The sequence below is a fragment of the Monodon monoceros genome, unplaced genomic scaffold (assembly GCF_005190385.1).
Source record: "Monodon monoceros isolate NGI ecotype Baffin Bay Population unplaced genomic scaffold, NGI_Narwhal_1 Super_Scaffold_2, whole genome shotgun sequence".
Lineage (NCBI taxonomy): Eukaryota > Metazoa > Chordata > Mammalia > Artiodactyla > Monodontidae > Monodon > Monodon monoceros.
The window spans coordinates 87,640,333-87,662,775 of NW_021703776.1; the positions used below are offsets into that span (position 1 = coordinate 87,640,333).

The 22,443-nt window shown below is 36.4% G+C and overlaps 1 protein-coding gene across 3 annotated transcripts in view; it reads left to right on the top strand.

Moving 5' to 3' along the window:
* Positions 1–22,443, top strand: part of NUP205 (nucleoporin 205) — a 116,787-nt gene that overhangs the window by 52,894 nt on the left and 41,450 nt on the right. For all 3 annotated transcript variants that reach the window (XR_003795346.1, XM_029234361.1, XM_029234360.1), the window contains 15 exons: positions 931–1,106; positions 3,771–3,887; positions 4,068–4,205; positions 6,078–6,228; positions 7,272–7,477; positions 9,424–9,606; positions 10,723–10,773; positions 11,295–11,504; positions 14,226–14,325; positions 14,771–14,908; positions 16,275–16,464; positions 17,449–17,569; positions 19,325–19,406; positions 19,682–19,846; positions 20,177–20,301. Coding sequence is in view for 2 of the 3 variants with exons in the window: in XM_029234361.1 (XP_029090194.1) it covers positions 931–1,106; positions 3,771–3,887; positions 4,068–4,205; positions 6,078–6,228; positions 7,272–7,477; positions 9,424–9,606; positions 10,723–10,773; positions 11,295–11,504; positions 14,226–14,325; positions 14,771–14,908; positions 16,275–16,464; positions 17,449–17,569; positions 19,325–19,406; positions 19,682–19,846; positions 20,177–20,301 (2,153 nt within the window). In the remaining variant the exon portion in view is untranslated. The remainder of the gene's footprint in view (positions 1–930; positions 1,107–3,770; positions 3,888–4,067; positions 4,206–6,077; positions 6,229–7,271; positions 7,478–9,423; positions 9,607–10,722; positions 10,774–11,294; positions 11,505–14,225; positions 14,326–14,770; positions 14,909–16,274; positions 16,465–17,448; positions 17,570–19,324; positions 19,407–19,681; positions 19,847–20,176; positions 20,302–22,443) is intronic.

The following is a 22,443-nucleotide window of genomic DNA, read 5'->3' on the forward strand; positions in this document are numbered from 1 at the left end:
ATTAATAATTTTAGTAATCATTACTGTTAGTAGTAATAAAGAATTAAGAAACTATTTTGTTCTCAAGGAGTTTGTATGATATGGGTAGATATGCAGGCTTTATTTCAAAATGCAAAACAACACATAAACAAAAAAAGGGAAAAACCAACCAATCTCTTTTCCTCTGGTTGAGACTATCCTGGTTTATATCTATTCCTGACCCTTTTCAAGGCATTGAAAGTGTACTTTAAGTAACAGAATGTATTTGGTCTCTATGACAGTGAAGCAGAATAAGCTATTTAACATTTCTTTTTCAAAGACAGATTATCACAAAATTACCTAGTAATTTTTAAAAAAAATATATTTATTTATTCATTTTTGGCTGCATTGGGCCTTCATTGCTGTGCGCGGGCTTTCTCTAATTGCGGTGAGCGGGGGCTAGTCTTCATTGTGGTGCAGGGGCTTCTCATTGCGGTGGCTTCTCTTGTTGTGGAGCATGGGCTCTAGGCGTGCAGGCTTCAGTAGCTGTGGCACGTGGGCTCAGTAGTTGTGGCTTGCGGGCTCTAGAGCACAGGCTCAGTATTTGTGGTGCACGGGCTTAGTCCCTCCGTGGCATGTGGGATCTTCCCCATCCAGGGCTCAAACCTGTGTCCCCTGAATTGGCAGGCGGATTCTTAACCACTGCGCCACCAGGAAAATCCCTTAAGTAATTTTTTTTTATCGCTCTCGATGTTATTGTGAAGAGTAGATGATTTTCTAATGTACTTTTTCTGTAGTTCTTTGGGGTTTGTGAGTCAGTTACAGTTACACACTGTCTTATTTTGTGTACAGAACATATTAGAAGGTTGAGAAGAGATCTGAATTTTGAACTATCAGCAGAATATTTTGAGATATTATAATCTAGTTTAGTAATTTTTCCTCCATGTGCTGTTTTTCTAAATATGTTCCTAGCTCTGGCTGAATTCACAGAAGCAGATGAAGCAATGGCAGAGCTCGCAATTGCAGACAGTGTTTTCCTGTTCCTCACTGAATCCGTAGTGGTGTCAGAAAACTTCTATCAGGAGGAATTTTATATTCGTAGAATCCATAATCTCATTACAGATTTCCTGGCACTTATGCCAATGAAGGTAAGTGTAATAATGTAGGATGAGTAAAAAGTAGTAGAAGAATTTTATAAAATAATTTAAAATTGACTAATTAACCAACTTTATGTTTTGGAAACTAATAAAACCTTTTACTGTAGACTAATATTTGGCAGTAGTTGTTATGTTACAGCTTGTGAATTAGTTTGTGATTCATGAAAATGAAATAATGTAAGACCCATTAACTGAGAACAAGCTAAAAGGAAGACATATTTGGCGTTGAGAATTGTTTGTAATGAGAAAATAATAGGCAAATGAAAATGCTTCTGTGGGGAGAAAATTATTAACTTCATGCTACCCTGGAGAATCAGTGCTAAGGTTGTCTTATTTAATGCCTTTTATACATGATTTGGAAGAGGTATAGTGGAGAATCTCCAGTTTTATAGTTTCATAGATAATTGTTTAGACTCTTAATTATAGTGTATAAATAGACCTCCACATAGATACGGGTCAAGTGATGGGTTTAAGACACTAATGCAAAGGTTGCTTTTTTTCTTTTTCTTTTTTTCTTAATAACAGGGCCCAGGGGCCCTGCCTACCTTTAGTGAGGTTACATTTGAATAAAGTGCTCAAGCTATAACTTTGATCCAAAAAGGAATTCTTAGAGACATTTCAGACAGTTCCTACATAGCATATGTTCTTTGTGCCATTTTGTGTCAAGGAAGCCATCAGAGTGGTGGCAGGAAGTAAAGGAGGGGGTAAAGTCCTATAAAACTGCCTTTTGTGTGTGTGTGCATAAAAAAAGCACCCGAAGGGTCTACACTTGTAATACCAATGTGCAGTTCTGATATCATACCTACTGAAAAACATAAGGCAAATGGAAAAACTACCCAGAATGGTAGCAAACAAGGAATGAAGTGCTTACTCAAGATATAATGAATCAAGTGTTCATTGAGTTTCTCCTGTATTCCAGGTAACCATGCTAGGAATTGTGAAGAAAACAAATAAGTAGGAGATTGATTCCCTGCCAACAAAGAATATATAGTCAAGTTCAGCGGTCCCCAACCTTTTTGGCACCAGGGACTGGTTTCGTGGAAGATAATTTTTCCGCGGAAGCGGGGGGAGGGGGTTGGGGGGGATGGTTCAGGCAGTAATGCGAGCGATGGGGAGCGGCAGATGAAGCTTCTCTTATTGTCCGCTGCTCACCTCCTGCTGTGCGGCCCGGTTCCTAATAGGCCACGGACCACTACTGGTCCACGGCCTGGGGGTTGGGGACCCTTGGTGTCTAGTTGGAGAAATGAGATATACACAGAAAAATACAGGTAGTAACAGTAAGTAAATGACAGGTATAGACAGTAAATTACAGTGGATTTCTTAGGCTAAGGATAGCTCACTCAGGACTGGAATAGTCAAGGAGTGTTTAACAGGTAACTTGAGACCTCATCAGCCTTGAAGGATGTGGTAGATGAACATCATAGAATTTTGGAATTGGAAGAGATGCTTTCATTTTACATTTGTGGAAATGAAGCCTTAGAAAGGGTTAAGGCTTTAACTTTTTCCTAGTTATTAGTCCAGAAGGGACTTTTACTATGGAAAGATAGTGGTCATCTGGAAAGATAAAGGCTGAGAGGAGTTTGAATAAACAAAGTCATATGTGACTTGAATAGGGTAAACAATGAACTTATTCACACAATTTTGGGACACTAGACTTTTGTTAATAGATATAGTACTATTTAGGTTATCTATGTCTTCTTAAATGAGCTTTGAAGGTTTGTGTCTGTCAGTGAATTTGTTTCATTCCAGTTATCAAATCGATTGGCATAAAGTTATTCCTAGTATTCCTAATATCATACTTTTTATGTCTGTATGATCTGTAGTGATGTTTCTTCTTTCATCCCTAATATTGGTTAATTTGTGTCTTCCCCCTTTTTTCTTAACCCGGATAGAGATTTATCAATCTCATTGATCTCTCCAATGAGCCAGCCTTTGGCTTTATTGATTTTCTTATATTTTCTTTCACTGTTATTGATTTCTGCTTTTATTATTTTTTTCCTCTCTGCTTGGGTTTTAATTTGCCCTAATCATTTCAGTTTTTTACCACAGAAGCTTAGATTATTGATTTGAAACCTTTATTTTTTTCTACTATGGGCATTTAATGTTATAAATTTATCTGTGATTTCTGTTTTAACTGGGTCACACAAAGTTTGATATGTTGTGTTTTCATTTTTATTCTATTTAATGTATTTTGTAGTTTTCCTTGAGACTTCTTTGATTGCTGAGTTATTTACAAGTACATTGTTTAATTAGCAAATGTTTAGGGAGCTAGTTTTGCTCATTACATGACTATAGTGGTGGTATTAGTAGTTAGTAGGTAGTACCAGGGATGCTAAATGTCCTGTAATGTTTAGAATCATCCAACCTAGTGAAGAAGTATCCTACCCAAAATGTCAGTAATTGAGAAACACTTTAGTTAAAATTAACTTATCTGTAGTGGAAAATGCATTGAAGTCTTAAGATATTATAAATTATGATTAATAATATTGCAGTAAAATTCCTAGCGTATTTCTTCACATTATTAAAGTGGAATAGATATTTAAACAATATTTTTCTTTTATGTAATCACTTTTAGACAGTTGCCTGATTTTCTCATTTCATTATTATTAACCCATATAATAAATTTACATATAAACTATATAATACATTTAATAGGTGAAGCAGTTGAGGAATCGGGCAGATGAAGATGCTCGAATGATTCACATGAGTATGCAGATGGGCAACGAACCCCCCATTTCACTTAGAAGGGATCTGGAACAATTAATGCTCTTGGTAAGTTGTTATATTGGATGGACTATCATCTCCCTCTCTCCGTTATTTTTTCCCTACCTTTGGAAAATTTCAGATCTAATATCTTAAATATACAAGTGAATTCAATAAAAATGTAAATTTTTATTTAAAAGTAATTTGAGTTACAGGCATTTTCCCACAGTCTTTGTTTACTGTTTGCAGATAGGTGAGCTATATAAAAAGAATCCTTTTAATTTGGAGCTTGCACTAGAATACTGGTGTCCCTCAGAGCCTCTTCAGACTTCCACTATCCTGGGTTCTTACCTTGGGGTGGCTCATCAGCGACCCCCTCAGCGCCAGGTGAGCTCCTAGTTTTTCTGCTTTTGTACTGTGGGATGGTAACTGGAAATCTTAAAAACATGAAAAATGGTATTTCCTGCTGCTATTGCTGTTCGTGCAAATGAACACTATTGTAACCTTTAGACATTTATACTTTTTCCTTTTATTTAAGGAAATTGAAACTCTTAAATTGATCTGATCATTTTGGAATTTATATAGTCAGCCTTTTATTAGATACTAGCTATGCATCGAAGCATTAGACACAGAAAAGTGTCTAGTTTCTTTATGAGTCACTTACTTGGATTTAATTAGTATTTATTAACTTACTCTGTCCTCTATAGGCATGACAAAGAATATACATCATTCTTAGCAAGTTGAGGAAGATAGGAGAGGTAAAAATACTACAGGAAAAAGCCTTAGAAGTTATAATTAATGACAGAATGCCTATGAGTCAGTAGATAATGTAGGAAAAAGTCCATTTTATATCCTGTAGTAACTAAAGGGTGCTGTGCAGCAGCAAATCAGATGGATTGCCATATCTGTCTTCATCTCTTTGGGATTTTCTGTTCTAGATGTTTTCATGCCATATAATACAATTTTCATTTATGCTAGCTAGGGTCTAAGATCAGGACCCCCCCTTTTTATAACTGTATTTCTTACATTTATTGTTTCACTTTTTTCCATTTAAAAAGTTTTGGAGAAGGGTTTATTAAAAGTTTATAAATATTAAAAGAAATTTCCATTATGAAAATTTTCAAACATATGGAAGAGAGAATAATTATAATAAACACCCAACATCTTAATTTATTTTTATTTTTTTACAGCACATGCCCCTTTCCATTTAATCATTTATTTATTGACTGCGTTGTGGTATGTGGGATCTTAGTTCCCAGGGATCAAACCTGTGCCCCCTGCAGTAGAAGGGTGGAGTCCTCACCACTGGACTGCCAGGGAATTTCCCCAGAAGAATTTCTTTTTTTTTTGCCTTGCGACTTGTGGTCCCTTAGTTCCCCAACCAGGGATTGAACCTGGGCCCTCAGCAGTGAGAGCATGGAGTCTTAACCACTGGACCACTAGGGAATTCCCCAACATCTTAATTTAATAGCTGTTAACATCTTGCCATGTTCACTTCCACTCTTGTTATTTCTACTGCTTTTATTTTGCTGGGTTATTTTAAAGTAAATTATAGGCAGCATGACCTTTCACCTCTCACTGGTTAAGTTAGTATCTCTTAAAAATAAGGATATTTTTTCTGTATAATCATAAAATTGTTATACCTAACAGATTTAACAATAATTTCCAGAGATCTGTAACATTTTTGGTTCTGAGTTCCAACTAATTAGTCTGAATAATATGTTTAGTTGTTGATAATAGATTTAAGGCATAAGCAAGAGAAAAGAGAAATCTAAGAAGTAGACTTAGAGAACAGGAGTGTAGGAACATGTATTGGCCAGAACACAAAACAGAATATGTTTGGGTTACTATAAAAAGTTCTTTCAGGTTCCTAGATCTTCATACTAAATTTGACTGGGATTTAGGAACTCTGGGTTCTAAGTGTACCTTTGAATTTGCTAGTTAATTTTAAATGAGTAAATTTCTTCAGTTGTTTTACATATTTAGAATGTGAGTAGTCTTACGTTTTGTGACATTACGATGTTTATAAAAATGTACTTTATGTTCACAAAGATATTCTATAATTGCATTAAATTGCTAATGACAAACTTGAAAATGCAATTTTTCATAAATAGAATACCAGATTATTTTGTCTTGGGTGGGGAGTTAAATGAGAGTACATAATTCATTTTAGTTCATATGTAGTCTTTATTAGCTAGTCCATGTTGGCTTAAAGTTAAGATATGCTTTATGTAAACTGTTGGTTTTTCCCTATTTCAGGTTGTCTTGTCAAAGTTTGTTAGGCAAATGGGTGACCTGTTGCCTCCAACTATTTATATTCCTTATTTGAAAATGCTCCAGGGATTGGCTAATGGGCCCCAGTGTGCCCACTACTGTTTTAGTCTACTCAAAGTCAATGGTAGCAGTCACGGTAAGAAAAATCTAGTTGTTGTCTAAGTTTGTTGTGACATTCAGTATCCTTCTACCTATTAAAGCATATTGGTTATATGTGCTAGGTTCTACTGGGCGTATACGTTATTTTTATAACAGAGAGAAGCCCACTGCTGGTTTTATGTATGGCGATGCTTTGATTATGGTCTCACAGACTGGAGAGTTACCATTTGCTTTATAAAATACAGTTCAGTTTAAGAAATGAGAATTAATATACATTTTTAAGAACACATCTGGTGCTCAAAGCAAAATATACACCTTTGCTACATAAGTTTGATTTCTTTATCTTCATAAGTCCTTATTTTCTAAATTTCTGTTCTTACAGTTTTTCTCTCAACCCTCTCCCAATTTCCTCACTTAATTTTCAGACTTGAGTCTGGTTACACCAAAAATAGTACAAAAGGGAAGAGAAAGAAATATTTATTAAACACCTCTGTCAGGTAGATATTATTACTTCGTTTTTACATGTGAGGAAACTGAGGTTTAGCAAAGTTAAGTAATTTACCGAAGGTCACGAGTCACAGGGAAGCCATGATTGGAACTGAGATCTGTCTGGCTCCAAGACCTGTGTTTTGACTATTCTGTCAAGCCTTCCTTGTCTTAGCTGCTCGGCTTTTGCTCTCAGTGCTTGGTATGTAATAGAGTACTGTAATTTGCAAATCTAGATTGTAGTTCTCTCTCTCTTAGGGAATTTAATTTAAGCTCAACATTTGGGAACTACTCATGGGAAAAGCAGCCTTGTATAGTTACATGACAACACAGAGTACTGTCCTGGATTCGAAGTAGGTAACTGACATCCAAAGTAATTTACCTTTGCATTACATGGGCACCACCCAGTTTTAGTCCCAGGGATAAATTGATCCAGAGTTTAGTTTAAAGAGGGTTTCTAACCCATTTTCAACACACAGCTTATCTAGGACAAAGGCAAACAAAGTTTATTGTTTTAAATTTATTTTCTTCCTCCATTTCCAAGCAAATGCTTAGACAATTTTAAAGGAAATTCTATGCTGTGTCTCTTCACAGTTGAAAATATTCAGGGGGCAGGCGGCAGTCCTGTTTCCTGGGAACATTTCTTTCACTCCTTGATGCTCTACCATGAACACCTCCGGAAGGATCTTCCGAGTGCAGATAGTGTCCAGTACCGTCACCTTCCTTCACGTGGCATCACCCAGAAGGAGCAGGACGGGCTGATTGCTTTTTTACAGCTCACATCTACCATCATTACTTGGGTAGGTAACCCACCCACTGCATGTGAGAATGTAACTTTGTGTTCTAACACAGCGGCATTGTAAGGAGCCCCCAAGTTTCCTTATAATGCTTAAAGTTAATGAGTGATAAATTTAGCATATATATTTGGCATTCTGTTCTTTTTTTTTTTTTTTTTTTGTGGTTAGTATTTTATGCTATTCTGTTCTTAAGTTCTTTGTTTCTTCACCTTTAGAGGGTATAGTTCTGGTAGCCCCTGCTTACTGCCATAAATGTGTATGAAAATAATAGCCTAAGCCTGAAAGAAAATAATAAGAAGGGCAAATAAGAATGAGCTGTTGGGGCTTCCCTGGTGGCGCAGTGGTTGAGAGTCCGCCTGCCGATGCAGGGGACGCGGGTTCGTGCCCCGGCCTGGGAAGATCCCACATGCCGCGGAGCGGCTGGGCCTGTGAGCCATGGCCACTTAGCCTGCGCGTCCGGAGCCCATGCTCTGCAAGGGGAGAGGCCACAACAGTGGCCCGCGTACCGCCAAAAAAAAAAAAAAAAAAAAAAAAATAATGAGCTGTTGGATACACATCCTTCTAGAAGGTTTCCTAGCATAGGTGTGGATATATAGGTTCTTGTGTATATACATATATATATACACATAAAGAGTATTTTTAATTAAAAAGAAAATTTACTGAATATTTTTTCTCTCTCATATATACATATATATATATATATATATATCATATCTTCTTAATCCATTTATCTTTTGATGGACAGTTAGGTTGCTTCTGTATCTTGGCAATTGTAAGTAATGCTGCTATGAACATTGGGGTGCTTGTATCTTTTCAAATTAGTGTTTTTGTTTTTTTCGAGTGTATACCCAGGAGTAGAATTGTGGGGTCATATGGTAGTTCTGTTTTTAGTTTTTTGAGAACCCTCCATACTGTTTTCCACGGTGGCTGCACAATTTACATTCCCACCAACAGTGTAGGAGAGTTTTCTTTTCTCCATATTCTCGCCTTTGTGTTCTTTTTTTTAATGATAGTCATTCTGACAGGAGTGAGGTGTTATCTCACTGGTTTTGATTTGCATTTCCCTGATGATTAGTGACGTTGAGCGTCTTTTCATGTGCCTGTTGGCCATCTGCATGTCATTTTTGGAAAAGTGTCTTTTCAGGACTTCTGCCCATTTTTAGTCGTGTTGTTTGTTTTTGTGATGTTGAGTTGTGTGAGCTATTTATATATTTTGGATGTTAACCCCTTATTGGTCATATCATTTACAAATATTTTCTCCCATTCAGTAGGTAGTCTTCGTTTTGTCTAGGGTTTCCTTTACTGTGCAAAAGCTTTTAAGTTTAATTAGGTCCCATTTGCTCTTCTAGTTGTTTCTTTTGTTCACTAGAGCAAAGCTAAGTTCCTTAGTCTGACATTCTCTCCAAAGGATAGGAAGAGTGTCTTCTAACTTACTGGTTTTCCCAGTAATGCTAAATAGTATTAAAGGTCGAAACATAAAGTTTGTAATTATTTCTTGTTGAATTAAAATGGAGTGATACTTGATACCGTGTGTGTGTGTGTGTGTGTGTGTGCATGTGTGTGTATTTCCATTTCTTTCTCAGTAAAGGACAAGGTATTTTATTCATTCATATCTAACATTGTTCCAGAAAAGATGTTAAATGCCTATGTAAGATTTATGTGACCCTGGAAGACTTTCTCTGTTTGTATGTATTATTTTCCATTCTTAGAGCTGTCAGAGTAATTCTACAAAGGCTATCGTTTCTCCATTTTTTACACTGACTGAGCTAGTGATCTGATTTGATCTACTGGTAGAGTTCAAGCATTTGCCGTAGGCTTATCTTTGTTTTAGTATGTATTAAGCCTATGAATACTCAGTGTAAGTGTTAGCAATTTAGATGATTACTGGTCATTTTTCTTAGCTTTCGAAAATGGAAAGTCTCTCTTGTTCTTTTCAATTCAATACTCAGAGTGAAAATGCTCGTTTGGCACTCTGTGAACATCCTCAGTGGACCCCCGTGGTGGTGATTCTGGGACTCCTGCAATGCAGTATCCCTCCTGTATTAAAGGCCGAACTACTGAAGACACTTGCAGCGTTTGGAAAATCTCCTGAAATTGCTGCTTCTCTCTGGCAGTCGTTGGAATACACTCAGGTAGTATTATGAGCTCTCTTATTTACATTATTACAGTTTGGAAGTGAGATTTGATAATATTGTACAAGCAAGTGCATCCAATTGAAACGTATAGTATACCACGAACTTCACAGATAGAAAGTTATGATTTTGGTACTAAGCATAGCGTCAGAAACTAACAGGCTTGGGTTTTTCTCTTGGATCAGCTGACAGCTTCACTGGGTTACTGGAGACTGGTTCTTCTCTTTGTTTTTCAGTGTTTGTAAGATTAATAAATTCCTCAACTCTGTCTTTGACACTAGGCTGATAGAAGCCTTCCGAAGTCATCTGTACTCATTAAATGTGGGAGATGCCTGTTTGTTTTGCTGCTTCCTTCTGTGCCCTTCCTGTCTTACAGCAGATGAGTGAAGTGTCTCTATCAACTCTTATTTCTTTAGTTATAAGCCCTATTGGAATTTTTATGTCAAGATAGAGTTATTCTATATGTGGTAAAGTAAAAAAAGGAAAATAACAATGTGTCCTATAGAGATTTTTCTAGTAAAATGGTTAGGAGGAATATATGTTTGTCTTAGAAATAATACCACATAAGGGAGCCTATGATTCTGACACATTGGTAAAACTACTGTTTTGAAGCAGTATTCTAGTTGTTTTGTGACATACGTGTCCTGAAGATGTTAATGATACTTTATAAAAACAAAAATTAAGGGAGTTGGTGTGTGCTGGAGGCTTGGCCACTTTTAGTTTAGTGTTGATACTTCATTTTTTCATTCATCAGTGTGTCAGTACTTATTGTCCTGAGTGCTTCTTTATACCTAAGATGAAGTGTGTTTGGGTGAGGTTTCCTCTCATAAATCCTTTTAAGGTTCATTCCTGGAATATCTGAGAGGAAAGTTGCTGAAAACACATCTTGTGTGCACTTAGAAATTACCAGTTTTCTGAAGCCCAGGTAATTGGAAGTTCTCCCTGAACCTGGACGCAATTGCTAGTGAAAGTTCATCAGAGACTTCTCAGTTGTCATTTCTGATCGACATTGTAAGATGTAGGATGTGGTGGGTGTTGTATATGACTATTATTGCAAAGCTGCGTCTTTTCATTGATAAATGAGTGCTCCTAACATCTAATTCTTATTATTTTAAGGTACTGCAAACCGTAAGAGTTCCAAGCCAGAGGCAAGCTATTGGTATTGAGGTAAAGCTTTCCTTTTAGTTTAAATGCTATATTCATACATTCACATGATAAAAAGACTAAGAAAAAATATTCTTACCCTATTAGGGTTCTGTAATTTTCAACTTTAATGTATTTTCATTTGAGGGTTTTTTGTGTTGAAATGGAGATGAAACTTTTTATGAAAGAAATCAAAATACTTTTGGTTTCAGAGTTGGAAAGGCATGTTAGATGGCAGCCATCCAAACTGAAAGTCTGGTTTGAACTCAGTTTAATTAGGCTACTTGGGTCAACCCTAAAGTGAGGATTTACTTGTTTTAGTTTCTTTTCTTCTCTGTACGCTCCCTTCCTCTTTTTTAAAGAAACATTTAAGGTTTCCATTTTTAACTTTTGTGTCTTTACCTCTAAATAAAAAATGATAATATCTGTGTGGGTCTTTGGGTGTGATATTATACGGATATTAATGAGTTAATGTCTGAAAAATGCTTTGCACTTTATAGCTGATGGTTTTATGTTACCGAATTTCCTTTATTTTTCTTTGGAAGGTGGAACTAAATGAGATAGAATCCCGATGTGAAGAATACCCATTAACTCGTGCCTTTTGCCAGCTAATTAGTACCCTGGTGGAGAGCTCCTTTCCTTCTAATTTGGGCGCTGGACTGCGGCCTCCCGGCTTTGACCCCTATTTGCAGTTCCTTAGAGATTCTGTGTTTCTCCGATTCCGTACAAGAGCTTACCGGAGAGCAGCTGAAAAGGTTATGTTCAGAGAAATACTTTTGTCTCCTTACTCATTTATTGCTGCTTTTTCTTTTATTAGAGGTACAAGATGCTATAAGCTCATTTTAGCTTTTGAAAGTTAGTAAAATTCATAGTCTTATACTGACATATCCATGGTCTGATTGGTTTATAATGCATTAAAAAATAAATTAAGGCATTAAAACCAAAGCAGTGACTTTTTAGTGATCAGTAATTTAATTAATATGAAGTCATAGTCATTTAGATCCTTAATTGAACAAATTTTGACCAAAATTGAACCAAAAGTGTTACACCGTTGGCAGCTGGAAACACACTATTCTTTATTGGGATGATTTTGGTTAGGGATTGAAATGAGTTTGAACTTGCACACTAATTTCTAATGATTAGTAGCACTTCTGGGTTGTGGAGTCTGGTTTAGTGGAAAGGCATATTGTGATTCATTAGGTATGTTTGCCGTGGATAGCGGCTGAGGGAGCACTGACATTTATGTACATATTTGCTCTGGTTGCAGTACACTCACAACTGAGCTAAATGTATATATCAGCTTATGTAATTCTAATATTACTGTGAGGCAGGTACTATTAATATTCCCATTTTACAGATGGAGGCTTAGCAAAGTTAGCAAAGTTCAGGACCAGGATTTGAACCTAGGACTCTGATTCCAGATCCAAGCTCATAACCACTAAGCTATGTAAGAAACCCTTCCAGGTTCTGATGTAATTCACTTTAGTCTATAATACTGTTTATTGGTTCACAGACTACCCTTGGATATATCTTGTAGGGACATTTCTGCTTTATTTTTATAGTTTGCTGTTTTTGAACCTGTTGGGTTTATTTGTTGTATTATTGACTATAAAATAGTATAGTTCATGCTAATTTTGGAAATTAGGAAAATATAGAAAAATACATGAAGAAATTATATCACCCATAATCCTGTTGCCAAGGGAAGGTTAACTATTATTCTTTTTCTTATGCATATCTACTTAAACTGAGATAATGAACTGCATTAGCTTGTATCCCTTTTTGGCCACAAACATAGTATTATGAGGATTTTTTTCATGCTCTTAAAGATTCTTTGAAAACAGTCTTTTTAATGACTGCATAATCATTACTTGTATCTAGCATAGTTTATTTTTCATTGCCGTATCATTGGACATAGTTTGTTTCTAATATTTAGTCCCAAATAACAAGTTTATTTTTTGTCAGTTGCCTTAGAAGTTTTGCTTTTCATGTGGTAGAAATAAACACTGAGAGGGGCATACATTTTATTGAAGCCCTAGAATTACCTTATTAACATATGTTTCCTTATTGGATGAAAACTATAACAGCAGCCATGCCTCATTAATAGAAGTCATTTCAGATGGATAATGGATGCTGATAATTGCAATCTCTTCAACAAAATGTTCTGATACTTTTTGGCATTTCTTTTAAATATCTTATTTGCCTTTTCTTACAAAGGTCATTATGACCTAACGGTTTAGAGCTTTAGTCAGCAACTTTGTTTCCATGTTTATTATTTTTCACCCATGCATTTCTATATTTCTAGCACTGCTGCTCTTCCCAGCTACCATTTATTTCCCCACATATTACCCTAAGAAATTTTCCCTCAATTTTGTGAATTTATTTCACTAGGAAGTCTTCTTAAGGTTTAACTTACATCCTTGTATTTTAGAACACTAGCTTCTCAAAAACAGTGCTTTGGATTGAGATAAATAACTATAAACAGAGTGTTAGAGGCAGTGTGTATATTTATTAATCCTAAAATCCATTATTATGTGGTGATAAGCATTTTTCATTTAAACAAATTATTTTGAAAAATTTGGAAAATAGAGAAAAGTAAATAATTTTTAAAAAATAATTTAAAAATGATTATCCCAATTTTCAAAATCAGCCGTGATAAAATAATGTGCAGTGGAAATAATGACTAAAGTAATATTTAAAAAACCGCCATGTACAGTTACCAAACTCAGCCTCATTAAAATTCTATGCAGTGGATTTTTTAAACAGTTTAATTTTATTGTCTGTACAGTTATATATATTTTCCCTTTGGCATAAATATTTTTCCTTGTTGTTACTTAGCTTTTAAAAACATTTTAAACAAAGAGGTGATAATGAGGTCATTTGGGGGAAGCCTACCAGTGATTCTTAACTTTTTTTTTTTTTTGATTCTTAACTTTGGCTAGAGCCATGAACACTGGTCTGGGAATTAGAAGTGCAGGGCTGGACCTCCAGCACGTTTGCTTCCAAGCTTTATGGTCTTGGGGATATCATTCACTGCTCTGAGCTTCACTTGCTTCACCTGCAAAATAAGTGTTGATTAAATGAGATGATTTCTCTGATCCTGTCCAGCTGAGATTCTTAGAGAAACTGAAATATTTGACACTTTGGAGAGGTGTTCAAATCTGGTGTTGTTTAATTATAAATTGACTATGGCTAGATACTGAGTGCTTTAGATTTATTAACAAAGCCCAGATATCTGCTATAGAAATGTTTCTTTTAGACTAATGCTTTTACAAATGTTTTACCTTGAAAAATTAATCAATCCATTGTTCTTTAGCAAAACAAAGCAAAATGAACTGGGATTTCTATATTGCTTAGCATAAATAAAGTAGAAAGGGGACTTCACTCATTTTCTAGAGAAAAGTAGGAGGAATGAAAAACTTAGCAAGGTTATCACCTTGAACTGTTACTGTTATTGAAATATTTATGTTTTTCTATAGTGGGAAGTCGCTGAGGTTGTTTTGGCGGTGTTTTATAAATTGCTCGGAGACTATGAACCTCAACTTGAAGATTTTGTAGACCAGTTTGTGGAACTACAAGGTAATTTAATTCTGTCACTTTCAAACAAGGTGTCAGCTATTTATAAACCTATTTATAATTTATAAATTATTATACATAAGCTATAAATTGTTTCTGGTTATAAGTTAAATTATAATTTTATGTTTTTTGGTGCATTGTTTAAGTCATTTTGATTGTTCTGAGCAAGATAAAATAAAGTAAAATTTCACTGAATGGAGGAGTAAGAACATTGCCTTACAGATTCTTTAGTGAGTTAACATATAACATGTGAACTAACTGCTATGTGCAGATCAGCTCTTTTGGAAATTACCACTGTATATAGTTGGTGTCACTGTCTCTAAATTGAAACTTGCCTTCATCTGTTTAGATACCATTTAATTTACAAATCTCACATATTTCATAGAAATCAAGGGTGTGACAAAAATACTAATTCACCATCTTTTGCACTATGTTATGTTCTATTTAGGAGAAGAAATCATAGCCTATAAGCCACCAGGATTTAGTCTGATGTATCATCTTCTGAATGAGTCACCAATGTTGGAGCTTGCTCTTAGTTTACTGGAGGAAGGCGTTAAGCAGCTTGATACCTATGCTCCTTTCCCTGGTATGTGCCTGAATGTCTTCATATATTGAAAACAGTTTTGCTGGTTTTGTCTTTTGTAAACTGAAGGTTTGAAGTAGATGACCTCTGAACTTCCTTTCCACTGTAAGATTTCCTCTCTGTATCTACAGTGTTGTTTTAGTGAGTCATACGATGAAAGTATATTAAAAGTGAAAGCAGACTAAAGTACAGAGACTCATTATAACTGTCTTATTGCAGGATTTTTGGTAGGTAATCATAATTATCTCTTATCACTTTAACATCTTTAACATGTCTAACTTAAAATTTTTTAATTTAATTAATTTAATTAAATTTTAATCTTTGTTTTGTTTTCTTCACAGTATTTGTAAAAGCCCTTGCTATTGGGTGTGGTACATAGTGTTCAATAAATTTCATTTACTATTACTAGTAGTTATTATCATTTATTGAGTGCTTACTATGCATTTGTCAATTTTTTTTTTTTTTGCCGGACGCGGGTCTCTCACTGTTGTGGCCTCTCCCGTTGCGGAGCACAGGCTCCAGACGCACAGGCTCAGCGGCCATGGCTCACGGGCCCAGCTGCTCCGCGGCATGTGGGATCTTCCCGGACCTGGGCACGAACCCGCGTCCCCTGAATCAGCAGGCGGGCTCTCAACCACTGCGCCACCAGGGAAGCCCTGCATTTGGCAATTTTAAAAGCACGTTACGTGTATTAATACATTTAACCTGTACAAAAGCTCTATGTGGTAGATGATATTATTTCCATGTAATGAATAAGGAAATTGATGCATAAAGAGGTTTCACATCTTTCTCCGGGGTCAGGGCTGTGATTTGAACTTAGGCAGTTTGGCTCTAGAGCACATGTATTTTCAATTTGAATGGTGGGATTATAGGTGACTCTTGTTTATATTTTCTGCTTCTTTATTTTCCAGATTTTCCACAATGGTTATGTATTATTTTAAATCAGTTTCTTGGCCTCAGCACCATTGGCACCTTTGGTAGAATAATTCTTTAATGTAGAGGCTGTCCTGTTGTCCTCTACCCACTAGATGCCTGCAGCACATCCCTTGTTGTGACAACCTGAAGTGTCTCCAGATATTGCTATATGTCCTCTGGGGCCAAGCTCACTCCCATCCGAGAACCATTGCTCTAAATAATCAGGGAAAGGATACAGGAAAAATTACTGAGAAGCCATTGCATTAAAGTAATCTGAGTCACAAAAGTTACCATGACTTGTCTGGGTGAGGAGTCTTGTAAAGTTACTGCTGAAGGTTTGAAAACTTGAGGTCTTTTTGAATCTGGAACTTGTCCTTTATCTTGTTTTCCTAAGAATTGATTATGAGTTTCTAAGATTCATGTAGAACTTTCTAATTTTGATTTTGCTCTATAGGGAAGAAACACCTGGAGAAAGCAGTGCAACATTGCCTTGCACTTCTCAATCTTACTCTGCAAAAGGAAAACCTCTTTATGGATCTTCTGAGAGAGAGTCAGCTGGCTCTAATAGTCTGTCCTTTAGAACAGCTATTGCAGGGAATCAATCCCAGAACTAAGAAGGCTGATAATGTGGTGAACATTGCCAGGTAAGTTGCATTTGTAGGTAGAGAAATGATGAAATGAATGAGATGGCATTCTAGCTTTGATTTCCAAATCTGGTCAGATCCCTAATGCATCGCTTAAAATTTTTTTTTTGTCTCATTTTATTATTATCTTCTTTTGCTGCTCTGATTTTAATTACTCTGAACCTTATAATCTTTCTCTTCTTTTTAACTTACTCTTTTTTTTTTAAGTACATTTAAAAAAAATTATTTTATTTATTTGGTTCACTGGGTCTTAGTTGCAGCAGGCATGCTCCTTAGTTGCAGCTCGTGGGCTCCTTAGTTGTGGCATGTGAAGTCTTAGTTGCAGCATGCATGTGGGATCTAGTTCCTTGACCAGGGATCGAACCCAGGGCCCCTGCATTGGGAGCACTGAGTCTTAACCACTGCGTCACCAGGGAAGTCCTTTTCTAACTTACTCTATGTCCTAAAAATTTCTAAGTACAAAATGACATAATCTTAATATTGTTTGTCTCCTCTTGGGAAATTGGATGTTTGGAGGATAGGACTGGGGAGCAAACTTTTCATTGTATAATCTGAACTTCTGGTGGTTTGCTGGCAGTGCTTGGTGTTCCATGACTTGTGGAAGCGTCTCCCAATCTCTGCCTTCACCTTTACATGGCATTCTCCCTGTGTGTGTGTCTGTGTCCACATTTCCCGTTTTTATAAGGTTATCAGTCATTGGATTACGATTCTCCTTGATGACCTCATCTTAGCTTGGTTAATTATATCTTCAAAGACTCTATTTCCAGATAAGGTCATTCTGGGTTTGGCTATCAACATGAATTTTGGGAAAACATGATTCAACCTGTAACAGGTTACATCTAGTTAGAAGGGGAAACCTTTGTCTAATTTACCCAAAAGTGCTGTATGAGTAGGGGAAGCCCTGATCCTAAATGTTCTGTATCGAGAATAGTAAGAAGCAAAAATTTCATCATATAGTTCCTCAAATGTTCTCTTGTTTTAAAGATACCTATATCATGGCAATACTAATCCAGAATTGGCTTTTGAAAGTGCCAAGATCCTCTGCTGTATCTCTTGCAATTCCAATATTCAGATAAAATTGGTTGGAGATTTCACACATGACCAGGTAACTGATTTTGTTGTTGTTATTTTTTGGTGTTTCCTGAGTACATCTTATTCTTGTATGTGGAAAAATTCTGAGAGTAAATATATCTGTATATGATGGATGAAAGCCTACCCATGTGCTGGGCTGTGATTTGTGTTTGACGATAATACCATTCCCAGTGATACTACATACACTATAGTATGTGATTATACTCTGTATTATGGTATGTGACTGTATGGCCTAATGAGACTGTTGCTACTCCAGGCACATTAAAGTGATTATTAGGTTTGTAAGTGCAACTTCTGTTTGTTTTTTGCATCCTTTGTTTCACCCTTCCTCAGTAGTGAGTGAGCCTCTGCAATTCTGATTTCACTGTTGTGAGTTGTCTACTTCTATGGCTTTTTGGTGACCCACATTTGTGTCACTTCATTTGATACACTGGAGAACGTTTTTAGATGTTTTCCTCTTTTAGTCCAATTTATAATAGTTCTCTTTCTATTCACTGAATAGCTATAATTGGGGAATCTGCTGTTTTTCTTTCTCTTTATAAACATTTGTCCTTTTGTATTTTATGCTGGTAATCACTGCTTTTGCTAGTTGAAGAATATTATTGTCTTTCCGTGTTTTGAAACAGGGACTCTTCTGGCATTCTGGGTGGGACAGATCTTCATTTTATGTGTAACTGTCCCTCAAATTGCAGGACTCTTAGCATCCCTGGTTCCCTGCCACTGTCTGTCAGTAGTAATCTCTAGTTGTGATGACTCAGAATGCCCCCACATATTTCTAAGTGCCTTCTGGAGTGGCAGTACTGCCCAAGTTGAGAACCATTATTTATAGTAAAATATAGATGTCTAATCTGGTTTTTGGATGAAGTTCATGAAACCACATAATTAATTAGGGGATGTTGAATGAAGATTTTCAGTTTGCTGGCATTCATTTGAGTATGAATTGTTATTACCAATTTTAGCATCCTGCTAGAGTTCTTGTTTTTTATTTGTTTTTTTTTTAAGTGTATCTGTTTATTTTTATTTTTTTTTGGCTGCGTTGGGTCTTAGTTGTGCCGCACGGGCTCTTCGTTTTGGCACGCGGGCTTCTCTCTAGTTGTGGCGTGCAGGTTTTCTCTCTCTAGTTGTGGTGCACGGGCTCCAGAGCGTGTGAGCTGTGTAGTCTGCGGCATGCAGGCTCTCTAGTTGAGGCGCGTGGGCTTAGTTTCCCTGCGGCATGTGGGATCTTAGTTCCCCGACCAGGGAACAAACCCATGTCCCCTGCATTGGAAGACAGATTTTTTACCACTGAACCACCAGGGAAGTCCCCATAGCATCCTGCTAGAGTTCTTAAAGGAGGTAAAGTAGTATCTAGTCTCTCAGCCCAGAAATATAAAACTGGTGTATGTGTACATTTCTAAAGAGAGAAGATGAGAATTTTATTTTATATTTTAGTTAAGATCTGATAGCATTGAGTATATAATGAAGAAGTTATGAAATAGCAATTTAATGTTATTTTTTAAAAAAACTAGTTTGATTCTTTGGGAAAGAAAATTAGTGAAGCAAGTTTTAAAACCAATAAACTTTAAAAGTTTTTGTTTCTTTATTTCTACAGCAAGCTAAATGTTAAGGAACTCAGTTTTATATTAATTAAAAATGTAACTAAAACCTAAATACTTTCCTTGGAGCAGATTTGCCTTTTTTCTTTATAGAAAAATGTTTATAAATATATATCATATTTATCATAGTTTCTCTAATATTTAGTCATTTTAAAATCTTTATATGACTTCAGAGTGTAAGTCAGAAGCTGATGGCTGGATTTGTGGAGTGTTTGGATAGTGAAGATACAGAAGAATTTGTACGTCTAGAAGAGGGTATGTTTTAGATTAACATGTATATTTTTTATTTTATGTAAATGCTTACTGTAAAGAAAACTGTTGGATGTCTAGTGGTGATGTAAGAGAAATTTGAGAATTTGCTAGCATAAAAGTATATAAGGCTTTTGGGAAACCTCTTAAATCTGAACTTAATGTAATGGCTAATCAAGTAAACTAAAACTAAAGAAAACATGGAGGTTTGGGATACAAGTTTTATATTTTTCCATTTGTTATATGTTAACTTTTCATTGTTTTATGATTTCCACATTAAGGATCAGAACTTGAAAAGAAATTAGCTGGAATCCGTCATGAAACAAGAATCCACATCTTGAATCTTCTCATCACCTCTTTGGAACGCAATCCACCAAATCTTGCTCTCTACCTATTGGGCTTTGAATTGAAGAAACCTGTCAGTACCACAAACCTACAAGACCCAGGTATAGCCATAAGACACATAGGCATTTATTTCTTTTCATATTTATGTTGCTAAATGGTCATTTATTGAATTCCAGGCTCATGGGATAATTCATTGAAAGAAATAAATAATGTATGAAAGGTAATGTGATGGGCCAATCTTTAGGACTTACATCAAGTGTGGACAAACTAAGCCTTGAAAAGTTAGTATTTAATACATTTTCTGTATCAATATTTGAAAGGATGTTTATGGTAGGGTATATGTATATGGAATTTAAGTTTTATAAAGGTATTAAGGTTTTTAATGCAGAAATTTGAAAAGAGAAGCTGAATTTCCTTTTGGTTTTATGCAGGAGTGTTAGGTTGCCCTCGGACCTGCCTTCATGCCATCTTAAACATCTTGGAGAAGGGAACTGAAGGGAGAACAGGCCCGGTGGCAGTGAGAGAATCTCCTCAACTCGCTGAGCTGTGTTACCAGGTATACAGAGGGCTTCACTTTGTAGCACCTAGGAGAAGAAGCTTAATTAGATGCTTGATTCCATTGCAGATATGAAAGTATAACAGTATGACTGAATTGAAATGAGTTTCATTTAGCGGTTTGACCAGTCTTTCATTTATGGATAAAAATCCTGTAGATCTACATGATCCTATATGTTGATCACTTGAAAAATAAGGGAAGTTGGATGCATTTAGACCAGATAATGTGGGAACTTTTCAAGGATGCTGTGTTTCAAGTTGTTTCTTTTTGGTGATGAGAGTAGTAGATTTGAGTCAGAAGACCTCTGGTTCCTATCTCTGCCCCTTAACTAGCTACGTCACCTTGGGCATGCCATGAAACTTCTCTGAGTTTTTAAATCTGTGAAATGGGCTATTGTGAGACTTACATGAGAATGCAAGAATGTAAGTGAAAGTACTTTTTAAGAACCATGTAAATTATGCAGCCCTATAGCTATATGTAAGGTGGTAGACAGTGAAATTAATGTAAGTTTAAACTGTAATGAGACCTGTTGTCTTGTGTTTTATTCTTTTGTTTATTTCTTGTTTTATTCATTTTATAAGTATTTTAAGAACTAGGCTTTATAAGATACGACTAATTTCTCAATTTAAGTGACACCCTGATTCTCATTTTCATGATAAGAAATGCGTCATTAACTTCTAGTAACATGGAGATTTTTCTTTGTTATTTTCCTGTTTTTCTTTTTGTAATTCTTTACTGTTTTCCTCTATCCTCTAGCTATCCAAACAGCCCTTCACTTCTGAGTACTACAGCTAGGTCTTCCTGTGAATCCCTTAATTTGGGAACAAACTTGATGTATATTTTAGCACAGTGTTACAGATTTTGACATATTTAGGTAGAAGCAATTGATAAGGTTAATCATCTGGGCTAAAGGAGTTAGGCAGGTGAAGTAAGTGAATGAAACCAGATTTAAGACAAATAGATGGGGAGGGGAGCGAGAGGAGAATCTGGCAGACTGGAGAGCACATGCCCTGCTACTCAGCCCCTGCTCATTTTTACCCTGTTGGGATGCAGGCCCTGGTTTGCCAGATCCTCTGCTTTTCGAAACACTGTACTGGCCAAACAAAACATGTCTAAACCAGCAGTCCGCCAGTTTATTACACGTGCTCTATGACTTTGCTACTCAAAATGTGGACCAGCATCATCAGCATCACCTCTTGGAAGCTTGTTAGCGCAGAATCTCAGGCCCCACTCCAGACCTGCTGAGTCAGAATCTGCATTTTAACAAGAAGCACTGCTCCATTTTTAATGAAAGAGGTTTCCTTTACCTCTAGGTTTATTTATTTATTTGTTTGTTTGCTTGTTTATTTATTTAGGCTGTGTTGGGTCTTCGTTGCTGTGCACAGGCTTTCTCTAGTTGCGGCGAGCAGGAGCTACTCTTTCTTGCGGTGCACGGGCTTCTCATTGCGGTGGCTTCTCTTGTTGCGGAGCACGGGCTCTAGGCGCGCGGGCTTCAGTAGCTGTGGCTCGTGGGCTCTAGAGCGCAGGATCAGCAGTTGTGGCGCACAGGCTTAGTTGCTTTGCGGCATGTGGGATCTTCTGGACCAGGGGACAAACCTGTGTCCCCAGCTTTGGCAGGCAGATTCTTAACCATGGCGCCACCAGGGAAGTTCCAACCTCTAGGTTTATACTTCACTATGCTTCAGGAAAAAATTAAACCTCTAAGAAGAGCTTGTTAGTTTAAAAACAAATTTGATCAAAATAAATAAATAAATAAATTTGATCATATGGAAGGGAAATAATTTGGGCCTTACTGATACTTTCATCATCCAGCAGTATGAGGTCTTCTGGTTGAAGAGTTGACACTGAATCTTGTGCCTTTGCTCTCTTCACTTTAACGATGGAAATTTTTCCTACCTGGTCTTGGGAACTAGGAAATGTATCACGCAAACCCTTGCAAAGTGGCTCTTCATGCTTTTGGAACTCACTGTTGTGTCCTTCTCCCTCTAATAGTATTACCTCTCCCATATCTGAGCATATTTGAGCATCTGTTCTTGAATCTTCTTAACTTACCATCTAATATGAATAACTTGGTTTTGTTTTGAGAAGTTCAGTATTTATAGAGTGTCAAAAACAATATCAAAGCTGTTTGAAAGACAAGCA